The sequence below is a fragment of the Panicum virgatum genome, chromosome 7N (genome assembly GCF_016808335.1).
Source record: "Panicum virgatum strain AP13 chromosome 7N, P.virgatum_v5, whole genome shotgun sequence".
Classification (NCBI taxonomy): domain Eukaryota; kingdom Viridiplantae; phylum Streptophyta; class Magnoliopsida; order Poales; family Poaceae; genus Panicum; species Panicum virgatum.
The window spans coordinates 39,671,592-39,686,094 of NC_053151.1; the positions used below are offsets into that span (position 1 = coordinate 39,671,592).

Here is a 14,503-nt window from a genome sequence, read left to right on the forward strand (position 1 = left end):
CAGCAGCGAGGAGTACGGGGACTCGATGGATATCGACCCCGCTGCTGCGGCAAGCGCCGCCGCGCACATCGCCGAGTTTGCGTCGGCCAGCGCGGGCACGCTCGAGGCGGGGACATCCGAGGGGGGCCATCTCGGGGCTATCGTTCCGTCCGGGGTCCCCTCGGAGTTCCTCCGCAAGGAGCAAGAGGAGGAGGAAGCCTGGAACAAGCAGATGGGCGTCGGTCGCGAGATCCTGCAAGCCCTCGACCGAGCCTTCCAGCTCCACCAGAACGCAGATTACCAAGTCAGCCAGGTAAGTCTCCCCCCCCCGAAACTTGCTCGGATTCGGTTTAGTTTGAACGTGTCTTGACCCACGCCCTCCCCTCGCAGCAGCTGAGGGAAATCTCGCGTGAAAAGAGCGCCGAGATGACCCGGCTGTACTCCCAGATGAGCCAGCTCGGACGACACAACACCGAGCTGGTGCTCAAGAACATCGACGCCAATACGAAAATGGCGGATCTGGGAGCGCGTCAGTAGGCGCTGGAGGAGGAACTGGCGCGGGTCACCGACGAGCGGAACGTCCAGAGGGCGGCAGCGAAGCAGAAGGCCCGGGAGGATGAGGCGCAAGCTGCCGAGCTGCAGCGCCTTCGGACAGCGCTCGAGGAGAGAGCTCGGGAGGCGGAGGCGCAGAGCGCCGAGCTGCAACGCCTTAGTGCCACGCTCGAGCAGCAGAAGGCCGAGCTCCTCCACAAAGAGGTGGCCGTGGTTGCGCTCACCGGGACCCTCCAGGAATAGGGCGACGCCCTCGAAGAGAAGGAGGTGGCCCTCCAGAACATGGGGGCTAGCCTTAAGGAAAAAGAAGCCTCCTTGTCCTCGCTCGAAGAGGCCGCTCGAGCCCAGAGGGAGGAAGCGGAGAAGAGCATGGCGGGTGAGTACCTTCGATTTTTTGTTGATTTGCTTGTTTTCGTAGCTGATGTTGATTTCCTTTGTGCTCAGAGCTGAGGCAGAAGGTGGCGGACGAGACCGCGGCGAAGGAAGCGGTCCACACCGCGCTCACGGCGGCACAGATGGAGTTTGCCGAGCTAGAGCAGACCGCCGTGAGCGTGTGTCAAGAGCTCGAGGGGGAGGGTGCCGTCTCAGGCAGTTCGGTGATCAGCCGCCTGCGCGCGCTAGGCGGTCGGATTGCCGAACACGCCAAGAGCACCTTCCGCCTCGGTGTCCTGCGGGCTCTCGCCGTAGCCTCGACGCATTACCTCATGGATCTCCAGAGGGTGTCGTCGAGGTACGTCGTTCCTGATGATGCTGACGCGGACGCCGCATCGGCCATCATGGATGAAGCCGATGCAGCCACGGAGGAGTTCGCCACCGTCCTCGCCGAGAAGCTCGAAGCGGACATCCCTCCCATCGCCGAGTTCGACGCCCCTGAGGGTCCGCAAGGGGGGATGGTAGCCTGTAGGACAGTTGGGCCGCGAAGCCCGTGTAAATAGATTAGTGTTTATATCATAGTCATGCTTTGTAATCGTATCCTATGAACATAAAAGATTTTGTTTCGTAATTTGAATGTGTGGCCCGTCGAGGCTTTGTGCATTCGAGCCTGTGTTTCTTTACTTTATTTCCGTGTTCTTTGTATGCGACTTAGATAAACATCTGCGAGGAAGTTCGCGTTCATAAGCAACGTAGGCGTAGGGTGGTGAGGGGGGTGCCGTATCCCGGAGGCGTAGGCGGCCCCACGACTCGTACCGTAGTTGCTTATGCCTCGCATCTGTTTTTTCCAAGGATACGAGAAGCTTAGGATCGAGATGGAAATATTTTGAAAAACATTGGCGACTTTTTGGGGACGTTCGGGGGTTCCCCCCGTAGTAGCCCCCGAGGGAGGCTCGGCTTTGCCGAGGGTAAAGCCGAGCGTACCTCAGTGTTTAGCGCGCATCCTAGCCTTCGAGGGCCCGGATGGTTCCCAAAAATAAACAAGTAAAGCGTACTTCTTTATGATTTCGGGAAATTAAAGATGCGAGTATGGGCAAATGTACAAAAAACTTGGAGTTTTAAGGATAGAAGCGACGTAGCTATTGTATATTCCAAGCGTTGGTGAGGACTTCGCCTTTTTCGTTGGCCAGCTTGTACGTGCCGGGTTTGAGCACCTCGGCGATTATGTAGGGTCCTTCCCATAGAGGTGAGAACTTGTGGCGGCCCCTGTTGTCCTACCGAAGCCTTAGCACCAAGTCCCCTTCGTTGAGGTCTCGGCGCCGGACCCTCTGCGCTTGATACCTTCGTAAGGACTGCTGGTAGCGCGCAGAGTGGAGGAGCGCCACATCTCGAGCCTCGTCCACTTGGTCCAGCAAGTCTTCGCAGGCTCGCTGGTTTCGTTGCTCTTGATATGCCTTGAGCCTCGGCGATCCGTACTCCAAGTCAGTGGGGAGGATGGCCTCGGCACCGTAGACGAGGAAGAACGGAGAAAAGCCCGTGGCTCTGCTTGGGGTCGTCCTCAGGCTCCAGATGACCGAGGGTAGCTCTGTGAGCCACCTCCGGCCAAATTTGTTCAGCTTGTTGAAGATCCTCGGCTTTAGTCCTTGGAGGATCATGCCATTGGCACGCTCCACTTGCCCGTTTGTCTGTGGGTGTGCCACAGCCGACCAGTCCACACATATGTGGAAGCTGTCGCAGAACGCCAAGAATTTCTTGCCTGTGAACTGGGTGCCGTTGTCGGTGATGATCGAGTTCGGGACCCTGAACATGAAGACGATGTCAGTGAAGAATAGAACTGCTTGTTCGGATTTGATCTTGCCGATGGGCCGAGCCTCGATCCACTTGGAGAATTTGTCGACTGCTACCAGCAAGTGGGTGTAGCCCCCCGGCGCCTTCTTTAGCGGACCAACGAGGTCTAGTCCCCACACGGCGAACGGCCATGTGATGGGGATGGTCTGTAGAGCATGGGCCGGGAGGTGTGTTTTTCGAGCGTAGAACTGGCAACCCTCGCAGGTCCGCACGACGTCGGTGGCATCGGCGACCGCGGTGGGCCAGTAAAAATCTTGCCGAAACGCGTTACCCACGAGGGTGCGTGGTGCGGCATGATGGCCGCAGATGCTGGCATGGATGTCGCGGATCAGCTCTTTACCCTCGGGGATGGGGATGCATCGTTGCAGGACACCCGAGGGTCCACGCTTGTGTAGCTCATTGTCGATTAAAACGAAGGACTTGGCCCACCTGGCGAGGTGCCGCGCCTGAGCGCGGTTCGAGGGTAGGACCCCTCGAATGATCCAGTCAAGGTACTGGGCGCGCCAGTCTCGCGAAGTGGGGGCCTCGTCGACTTCCATTGCTTCGGCCTCGTCCGCGGAGGTGGTCCCGAAGTCAATGTCCATGGGCTCGACCCCGTCCGCCGGGGGGTTACCGTCGGGGAACCCGGTGGATGGGGGGCCCGGCTCCGGTGGGTCCTTGAATTCGTCGGAGGGCTTGGTGATGTCGTGGGCGAAGATATTCGGGGGGACGGTGGTCCGCCCCGAGGCTATCTTGGCCAGTTCGTCGGCGTCCTCGTTGTATTTGCGCGGGACATGATTGAGCTCGAGGCCGTCGAATTTGTCTTCGAGGCAGAGTACTGCGTTGCAGTACGCCTCCATCTTCGGGTCGTGACAGCTAGACTCCTTCATTACTTGGTCGACGACGAGCTGAGAGTCACCGCGCGCGTCGAGGCGTTTGACGCCGAGTTCGATGGCGATGCGGAGGCCGCCGAGGAGGGCCTCATACTCCGCCATGTTGTTCGAAGCAGGGAAATGCAAACGGATCACGTACCGCATGTGTTCTCCGAGGGGTGAGATGAAGAGGAGGCCGGCGCCGGCGCCGGTTTTCATCACCGACCCGTCGAAGTACATAGTCCAGCATTCGCCCTAGATTTGTGATGGGGGTAGCTGAGTGTCCATCCACTCAGCCACGAAGTCAGCCAAGATTTGGGACTTGATCGCCTTGCAGGGGGCGTAGGCGAGAGTTTCTCCCATCAGCTCCACAGACCATTTGGCAATTCTGCCTTCGGTTTCCCGGTTGCGGGCTATCTCCCCCAAAGGGAAAGACGAAACCACGGTGACGAGGTGGGCCTCGAAGTAGTGGCGCAGCTTGCGGCGAGCCAGCACTACTGCATAGAGCAGCTTCTGAATCTGCGGATAACGTGTCTTGGTTTCAGACAACACCTCGCTGATATAGTACACCGGCCGCTGGACGGGCAAACCCTGACCCTCCTCTTGTCTTTCGACCACGATCACTGCACTGACCACTTGGGTTGTTGCAGCTATGTACAGATAGAGGGGCTTGCCGTCCGTAGGTGGTGTAAGAATGGGAGCACGGGTGAGTGATGCCTTTAGCCTTTCGAGGGCTTCTTGAGCTTCGGGGGTCCATGTGAAGCGCTCGGTTTTCCTCAAGAGTCGATATAGGGGTAAGCCTTTCTCGCCGAGACACGAGATAAAATGGCTAAGGGACGCCAAGCATCCCATGACCCTCTGTACCCCCTTCAGGTCTCGGATCGGTCCCATCCGAGTGATGGCCGAGACTTTGTCAGGGTTGGGTTCGATGCCCCGCTGGGAGACAATGAAGCCCAAGAGCATGCCTCGAGGCACCCCGAACACGCACTTCTCGGGGTTAAGTTTTACCCCTTTGGCTCGTAGGCAATCGAATGCGATCATGAGATCAGCAACCAGGTCGTCCGCCTTCCTGGATTTCACAACGATGTCATCGACGTATGCCTCTACGCTGCGCCCGAGATGGTCTCCGAAAACGTGGAGCATACATCGCTGGTATGTGGCTCCGGCGTTTCTGAGGCCAAAGGGCATCGTAACGTAGCAGTAGATGCCGAAGGGTGTGATAAAAGAGGTCGCGAGCTGGTCGGACTCTTTCATCTTGATTTGGTGATAACCGGAATAAGTATCAAGAAAGGATAAGAGTTCGCATCCCGCGGTAGTGTCTACAATCTGATCGATTCGTGGCAAAGGAAAGGGAACCTTCGGACATGTCTTATTTAAGCTAGTGTAATCTACACACATCCTCCAGTTTCCACTCTTTTTCTTTACTAATACTGGATTAGCTAGCCACTCGGGATGGAATACCTCTTTGATGAATCCGGCCGCCAGAAGTTTCTGCAACTCCTCGTCGATCGCCCGGCGCTTGAGCTCGTCGAAGCATCGTAGGCGCTGCTTCACCGGCTTGGAGTTGGGACGGACATCAAGAGAGTGCTCTGCGACCTCCCTCGGTATGCCAGGCATGTCCGAGGGGCTCCACGCAAAGATATCTGCATTGGCACAGAGGAAATCGACGAGCACCACTTCCTATTTGTTGTCGAGGGTGGCGCTGATCTGCAACGCCTTGTCGTCGGAGTGGCTTGGGTCGAGGGGTACTTTCTTGATACCCTCGGCGGGTTCGAAGCTCCCGGCGTGTCGGTGCGTGGAGTCCAAGGCCTCGCTCGCCATTTTGTCGAGGGTGGCTGCGAGGGCCTCGTCCTCCGCTTGAGCTTCCGCGCGCTCAACGCACTCGACGTCACACTCGTAGGCGTGCTCGAACGAAGAGCCGATGGTGATGATGCCCTTTGGACCCGGCATTTTGAGCTTGAGGTAGGTGTAGTTGGGGACGGCCATAAACTTGGCGTAGCAGGGATGACCAAGGATGGCATGATAGGACCCTCGAAATCCCACCACCTCGAAAGTGAGTACCTCCTTGCGGAAGTTAGCTGCCGTGCCGAAGCAGACGGGCAGATCGATCTGGCCGAGGGGTTGAACTCGCTTCCCCGGCGCAACGCCATGGAATGGCGACTTGCTGGGGCGAAGCTTGTCCAGTCCGATTCCCATGAGCTCCAAGGTGGGGGCGTACATGATGTTGAGGCTGCTGCCTCCGTCCATGAGCACCTTGGAGAAGCGGGTGTTGCCGATGATGGGGTCGACAACAAGCGGATACCGTCCCGGATGTGGGACGTAGTCGGGGTGGTCCTCGCGGCCAAAGGCGATGGTATCCTTCGACCAGTCGAGGTAGGATGGCGTGGCTTTGGTGACGGAAAAGACTTCGCGGCGCTCACGCTTACGCTGCCGAGAAGTCATATTTGTCGTTGCTCCTCCAAAGATGAAGAAGGCGTTCTCCACTGGGGGAAACTCGTCATCTCCACCTTTGTTGCCAGCGTCCTTCTTCTTGTCTTCGTCGTGGTGCGCGACGCGGTTGTAGTACTTCTTGAGCATCTCGCACTGCTCGAGGGTATGATTGACCGGACCCTTGTGATAAGGGCACGGCTTCTTAAGCATGTCGTCGAACTGGCCACCACCGCCTCGAGGGGGGCCTCGAGGTCCCTTGCGGTCTGGGGCGGCTGCGAAGGCCTCCTCGGAGTCCTCTGCCTGCCCCGACCCGCGCTGGTTCGGTGGGACCGGCTTCTTTCCCTTCCTCCCCCGCTTCTGTTTCTTGGCGGGGGCGTTGGGCCTGATGTTGCCGCCCTCCGCGGGCGCATCGTCCTTGCGCTTGCTCGATTTGTCGTCGAAAATGGCACCAACAGCCTCCTCGCCGGCGGCGAAGTTGGTGGCAGCATCGAACAACTCGTTGGTGTTAACGGGTCGGCTTCTCGCGAGCTCATGCACCAGATTCCTGCACGTCGTACCCTCGAGGAAAGCGTTAATGACCTCGACGTAGGTGACGCTAGGGAGCTCGATGCACTGCTTGGAGAAGCGTCGCACGTAGTCACGCAGGGACTCGCGGGGCTTCTGACGACACCCTTTAAGGTCCCAGGAGTTCCCAGGGTGCACGTACGTGCCCTGGAAATTGCCCACGAAGATGTGGACCAAGTCGGCCCAGTCGTGGATCTGACCCGCAGGCAGGTGCTCGAGCCATGTTTGTGTGGCGTCAGCAAGATGGAGAGGAAGGTTGCGGATGATGACCGCGTCCTCCGTCACACCGCCTAGCTGGCATGCTAGGCGGTAGTCGTTGAGCCAGACTGCAAGATCAGTCTCGCCCGAGTATTTGACGAGGGTGTTGGGTTGTCGGAAGCGCGCGGGAAAAGGCGCGGTTCGAATCTCCCGGCTGAACACCCGGGTGCCCGGAGGCTCCGGCGACTCACCCCTGTCGTGCTCGGGGTCGAAGCGTCCACCCCGTCGAGGGGTGTACCTCCTGCCGTCGATGACGTTGCGGGCGTCGCCGTCGCCAGCGTGCCCGCGAGTGTCACGGATTCGCTCCCTTACGGGAACTCTTCCGATGCGCTCGTGCACCGAGGGTGCCCTCGCACCGGGCACTACGGCTGCTTTGCCCTTCCCTGCTGGTGGTGTGTGCACAGAAACCTCGCTGTCCTGGTGCGCAGTCCCTCCAGGCTGCTCCGGGGCCCTCGAGCGCATACGAGATGCAGAACTCTCGGCCTGCTGCACGGCAGCTTGCTCGATGAGCTCCTGTGCCTCGCAGCGCAAGTTGCGGCCCGAAGGCGTCGATGGCTCGGGCATAGCTTGAAGTAGATAGGCCGCAGCGACGAGTTTTTCGCCGGCCGTCTGCAGTTCCCGGGCAACACGTCCCACCGCCTGGGCGCGTGCACCACGCGCGGTATGCTGCTGCTCGAGTGCGGCGCGCAGCTCCTAGGTTTGTTGACGCTGCTCGTCGAGCTTGGCTTGAAGCTCGTTGAGCTGCGCCAGCTGAGCTTGTCGCGCCGCCGAGCTTGATGAGGAGGGGGCTGCTGGCGGGACCACCGGTTGCTTTGCCTATGCGTCCGCCCCGCCATCCCCATCATTGCTTGGGGCGTCGTCGTTCTGCTCGTCCGCAAGGTCCGCCATGAAGCACTCCCGGGAGGGATCGAAGTCCCCGTCGCTAGAGTCTTCGGAGCTGGTGAGGCAGTAAGCCGTTGCCAGCTGGAACGAGCGAAGAGCGTCGAGGTCGTAGACCCCGGAGTAGTCCTCGGCCTCCTCGGCCGTGAAGTTGTTCATGAAGAAGTTGACGTCGTCGGCGATCGAGCTCGCCGTCTCGGGGTAGGATTCGTCAGGAGACGACGCGATGAGGCTGCGGATTGGCGAAAGATGATGACCCGGCAGTTCCTCACGCTCGATGAAGTTAGCGCCGATTGACGAGGCATGGGCGGCAGCGTTGCGCATCCCGAAGGGGAAAGGCGACGCCGAAGTCGAACCCCCCCTGGGAGGCACTAGTGCCGCAGCAGGTGACGATGCCGGCGTAGATGACGTCGAGGCACGTGATGACGAAGCGGTGGCCCCGTTCGCCTTGATGTTGAGTTGCGACATGCTAGCCTCGACCCACGTGGGGGAGCTGTGGCGTGCCGCGCAACGTCGCTCCGCGCGTGCTTGTCGCGAACGCTGACCCGAGCGCCTGTTGCGCCGGGCTGACGAAGTCGGGATGCTGGGGTTGCGTCTGGGCGAGAGGAGCCGCATGAGGTAACCGTTGCCGGTCGCTCCGAACTCGAGACTCTCGAACCAGATCACAAACCCAGCTGGGAACGGATCAGAGACACCCATAGGGTATGCGTTGGATCTGCTCGCCATTCCTGGAGATCAAATGGGAAAAAAAAGAGAAAGAATGTCACGCAGCCCCCCTACCTGGCGCGCCAAATGTCTGTTTGATCATAAAAGGTATCCACGGGATTTTCTTTTAATATTGGCACAAAGCTGCATCGAACTTCCTGCAGGTTTCAAGATTGGATTTGATATTTCTGAAGTTTTAATGAGTGTACATGTTGGTGCTCCATTTATTGAAAATATTAAGTGTCGGTGTCCCGACCCGGGGGGTCCGAATCCCGACTAGTAAATGCTGCGTGTTTTCTCGTCCCAGATGATGATGCAAGAGGCAACACAGTAACGCACGGTTTATCTTGGTTCCGGCCGCGGGGCCGTACGTCTAGCAAAGGGGGTGTGCGAGAGCACTGTATTATCTTGCACCCGGAGGGCTTGTAGTAGGGGTTACAAGCAAGGCGAGAGAGGGAGGGAAGCTCCCAAGTCTCTGCTAGAAGTGGAGTCGGTTGAGATGAGTGTTTAATAGTTCTTGAACGTTCTCTTGGAAGAGAAAAGCCCGAGAGACCAGGCAAAAAACAAAGTCCAATGTCCTAAGGGGGAGCCCGCCTCCTCCTTTTATAGTCACAAGGAGGGGCGGCGTACATGAGTGGGGCATAGAAGTCGCCGTCCTCCCCTGAATCGCGGGGTACAGTGGTCGGACACTGTAGGAAGTACACTGTGGGAAGGCGGCGTGCGTCGCTGTCGTCCTGGATATCGTCCTTGGTCCTGTGGAGATGGCGGCAGTCGTCCTGCCGGCCTCTGCAGGCGGAGTAGTTATTGCCGGTGCATGGTATTTGGGGCGGTGGCATTCGGTGGGCCCTACGGATCAGGTCCCTGCAGGTGCCCGTGGTAGTGGTAGCGCGCGATGGCCCCGGACCCCCTGGTCGGAGTGCGGGTGTGTACGCCAGAAGGTCCGGAGGACACGTGGAGGACCCGGACTCCTAAAAGGGGGGAGGTCCGGGACTCCGTCCGTGTGATCTAAGTGCCCCTCCTGGTCGGGCACGTGACGTCGCCGGACCCTTCCCCCAGTGGGAGACGGGTCCGGATGGTCGGCGGGAGCAGTACCGAGCCTACCTTGTCCGCGTCACAGGTCCCGAGGCGCTGCTACAGCGTCCGGGATGGCGGAAAGGTGACCAGAGTCAGCGGATGGGACCCCGGTCACATCTACTGTGGGAGTGGCGGCCTGACATCGCCCGTCCTTTGAGCCGTGGTGGAGTGGTTGGCTTTTAACGCCTTCGTACGGCAAGCGGTTGGGCGGCGGGGCCGTTTGTCCCTTGTGCCGAGAGGTGGCCTCAAGCGAGGCGGATATGAGTCACCTGCTCGAGGGTAGATCCGCTACCCTCGAGCGAGGCGGAGATTGCCCACCTGCTCGAGGGTAGATCCGCTACCCTCGAGCGAGGCGGAGATTGCCCAGCGGGCCTGAGGGACCCTCGAGCGAGGCGGAGATTGCCCAGCGGGCCTGAGGGACCCTCGAGCGAGGCGGAGATCGTTCCGCGGGTTCGAGGGGGATGCGAATGGGCCGCATGCTGGGCTTCTTTGAGTCCTTCTCTTTCCTCTAAATGAGAAGTAGGTCGTGGGCCTTCGTGGGCTTAGCCGTCTTGTCATGTGCTTGTGTTTTTAAAAGCAGTCTTAGTGCCCAATTAGGGTGTCCCTAATTGTGGTACCCGACATTAAGATTAATCCAAACCATGCAAGGATAAAAGATCGAGGTTCAACAACTTCCCGAGCTAACTGTCGTATGGCTAGCAAGTTTGATGATGATAAATGGAGAAAACAATTTTCTTATCATATTTTAGGACATAACTCTCTTTCGGACAATGTTCATCAACCTATCTCTTCTAGTTGGGATGCAATAAAGCATGTTGGGCATGGATATACAAGAAACATTTCACAAAACCAGCCATACATCAGTCAATATAGTGTTGAGGTTCTCCCTAGAGCTATGAAAGAAGTATCTCAGCATAGCATGTCACCTGGTTCTGCTGGAGAGAAATGGCAGCATAGAACTAATGCTCAGGGTATTTTATCACCATCTCAAGTATCTATGCCACTTATGCACAAAGCTGAGAAAAAATATGAGATTGGTAAGGTGTCTGATGAGGAAGAGGCTAAACAAAGACACCTAAACGGTATTTTGAATAAGTTAACCCCCCAAAATTTTGAGAAACTCTTTGCACAGGTCAAAGAGTTGAATATTGACAATGTTGTCACACTTAATGGTGTGATATCTCAGATATTTGACAAAACCTTGATGGAACCCACATTTTGTGAGATGTATGCTAGTTTTTGTTTCCGATTGGCTGGTGACCTACCAAATTTTGTGAAGAATGCTGAGAAAATTACCTTCAAACGATTGCTTTTAAATAAATGCCAAGAAGAATTTGAGAGAGGTGAAAGAGAGCAAGCTGAAGCAGATAAAGCCGTAGAAGAGGGTGGAATCAAACAGACTGAAGGGGAGAGAGAAGAGAAATGGATGCGAGCACGCAGACGCATGCTAGGAAATATTCGTTTAATTGGGGAGTTGCATAAAAATAAAATGTTGACCGAGAGAATAATGCATGAATGCATAAATAAATTGCTAGGTGAGTATCAAAACCCAGATGAGGAAGATCTAGAGGCTCTGTGTAAATTGATGAGCACAATTGGGGAGATGATAGATCATCCCAGAGCAAAGGTACATATGGATTTTTATTTTGACCTTATACAGAAGCTGTCAGAAAACTCAAAGTTATCATCTCGAATAAGATTTATGCTGGAAGATGTGATTGACCTTAGGAAAAACAAGTGGAGGCATAGAAGGAAAGTGGAAGGGCCAAAAAAGATCGATGAGGTCCGTAGGGATGCAGTAAAACATAAGTTGGGACAATCAAATAGGTTTGCCTTCTCTCCTAACTTTAACTCATCTGTTGCCTGCATAAGCTCTGGGTTAAAGCTAGGACCTCCTGAAAATAGCAAACGTGGATCGATTGTGTTGTCTTCTCGTGGACCATCACAAGTACGTACATATGGATCCCAGAATGTTAACCTTGATGCCAAATATCAGCGTTCGAATAGGATCTTGCCAGTTTCACACCATCAAAAGCATTCGGATAAATCCATTCACCTTGGTCTTCAAGGTGACATAGGAAAAGAAATGTCACTTTGTGGGAAGCCACCAATTTCAAATGATATTTTCCCAAAAGTTCATTTGAGCAGTCATCATTGTCAAGCATTAGAAAACTCAAGAGAATGTTTGGTTACAGGAGTGGCTCGTAATCAAACAAACATCAGATTTAGTAATAATCCATCATGGGGAACATCCGATTATGCTTCACCTCAACTATCAATTGTTGGTCAAACACATACACCATCCACAGTCACAATGGAGATGTGTGCCGAAGCACATACATTTCCTGAAGAGGTTCTTCAAGAAAAATCTATATTAACCATAAAAGAATTTTACAGGCAATCACTGATCTATCATGATTTTTTACATGTTGTAAATATTATATTATAGTTATATGCTGATATGTGGTCATAAGTCCTTAGCACATTTGGTTAAAATTATTTCCAGAAGCTATCATATTTGGTTAGTCTTTTTTTTATCCACATAATGATGAAGATGATCACATGTAGCTATTGCCACTTTTTCAAAAATGACATGCACATGCTTTATCTAGTTATATTTTCTTTATATTTCTAGTAATTTTTTTTTGCCATAACCGATAGTATATTCAACCTTTAGATGGCTGCACTTTTGAATTAGATAATGACCCCCGTCTTCTAGTATGATTTTACTTTTTGTAAAAAAGAAGATTTTCATTTCATCCACTTAGCGATGGTTCTTTCCTGTAGTATAGGTATATTTATAGCATCTATTCACACATGCATAATTATTGTCTCTCAATCGTGTGTGTAGAGCATGTACATAATCAAATGAATAATAATTAAATGTTATGTGCGGTGTTGCCTATTAACAAGTCTGATACTTTTGGGAAGCTGATTAGCGGGGGCAAACATGGAACCTCCCATTTAGTTTCCGGTTGTCATAAATCTTATCATATACTAACATAATATTTACCCTGTAGTGCTAAGGATGAGCAGGAGGTTGTTTTGTGAATGAAAGAATTCAATGCACCCAACTTCTACCCTTCACTCGTGTCACTTTGGATCAATGACTCCTTTGAAAGGAAAGACCTAGAAAGGGAACTCTTGGCCAAACTTTTGGTGTTCTTGTGCAAATCTCAAGAGAATTTGTTAAGCCAGCAGCAGCTACTCCATGGGTATGGTCCATTTGCATTTGATAAAAAGTATATTCAATAACTCATGACTTGTTGCCAAATACACGCTATTCATAATCTATCTCTTTTGTTAGATTCCAACATGTTATATCAACCCTGGAAGTTGTTGTGACTGATGCACCGAAAGCGACCAAGTTCCTAGGTGAAATATTTGCCAAAGTCATAATGGAAGATGTGATCTCATTGACAGATATAGGAAGGCTGCTGCATGAGCCAGATGGTGCGGAAAAACCTACAAGACATCATGTCTTGGACGACAGCCTCACATCTGAGGTTCTAAAGAGCATGCTGGAGTCCATTAGAGTAAAAAGGGGTGACTCTGCCATGGACCATGCAAAATCTAACCTGTGGTGTCCCAAGCTGCCCGATGTGTGTTTATGACACTTGATCAGGCTAGGGAGGCATGTGCCTAGATTGTTACTGGTGAATTTGGTAGCAGGTGGTTGGGGTCCTAATTAACCTTAGAAGAAAGGTTAGATGAGATTCTGTTGGTCTTTTTTTTCCTGTGTTATCACCGCTGCTGCAGCATGACTAATTAAATTTCTAGCTTAGCAACATCCATGAACTACCTTAAAGTTTCACCTCATCTTGGCATTATCCTCTGTTGGTTTGTCTTGTTCCTTGATCTGTTGGAGCCAGTGTTATGTTGTTTTCATCTAGTATATCTGATATATTTGAATTGTGATTCAAGGATGATATCTAGTGATAGTCCATGGTGGCAACAACCCAATTATGGAAGTATTATAGGCAATTAACCATATCAAACAAATATGGAACTGATCAATCAACAAGTTCATCATAGAGTCACACATGAATGAAAAGCTCACAGTGACACAATTGGACTAAAGAATATGAGTACATCATTTTTGACGTGGCAACTAAATACCACAGTAGAGGGAGAATAAGCAACATCAAACATTTACATTTTGCCTTCTTTGGCAAATATGAAATTCAAGTATAAGGTTTTTTTCTAAAGAATTTGAATTGTTACTAGCCAGCTAGGCTAAACAAACAACTAGCAAACCAGAACAATCGGGCGAAGGGCAAATTAGAATAGAGAGGTCACCCAAGGGTCAAGTATACTCCATGATATATGAATATTGCAGGAAATAGAGCTGCATCAATCGAACAAAGCAATAAACTGCAACACAAGGAGCTATTGAACGTAGATGAGTTTTTACATCCTTAGCATTCAAATTTGTCATGGGTCATGAATTTAAACCAAGACATCCTATGGATATATCGCGGCATGGGCTTATGGGACTTCAGATACAGCCATGTGGGTATGTCATCGGAAACAAGTGAGAAAATGTTGTCCCGAAGTAAGTTACAATGATGTCCATGTCAAGGAATGTGCACAGTAGCTCATTTTCCAAATACAAAATTCTTACAATGGTACATAAAAAATGAGGATTTTTCAATACTTACAAATTACAAGAAAAAATGGGACTTTTATGGTCCAAAATTCATTCTTAACATGTGTAAAATATGGCATTTCGTTTTGCCTCAAAAATATATAGCATTTTGTTTTCCCCTAAAAAATATATGTCATTTCATTTGTTTTTTTGAAGAAATAATACCATTTCATTTGTTGGCAAGTTATGTTGGCACCCAAATTATACATTATCCCAAGTCATACTAAAAGTAAGTTCGATGAATTGGTATATTAGAATTAGAAAATACATATAAAGATTTGGGTAGAGTCACAAATGACGTCAAGTCATGGGCAAACAAGTCGGACCAAAACACTTTACGACG

At 52.6% G+C, this 14,503-nt stretch overlaps 1 protein-coding gene and 1 pseudogene across 1 annotated transcript; one reads left to right on the forward strand and one right to left on the reverse strand.

Moving 5' to 3' along the window:
* Window positions 1–5,282: 5,282 nt before the first annotated feature.
* On the reverse strand, window positions 5,283–5,849 carry LOC120683472. The gene has a single exon (XM_039965547.1). The coding sequence runs from the start codon at window positions 5,847–5,849 to the stop codon at window positions 5,283–5,285; it is 567 nt and encodes a 188-aa protein (XP_039821481.1).
* A 4,558-nt stretch (window positions 5,850–10,407) lies between these two features.
* On the forward strand, window positions 10,408–13,126 carry LOC120681247 (annotated as a pseudogene).
* Window positions 13,127–14,503: the final 1,377 nt, after the last annotated feature.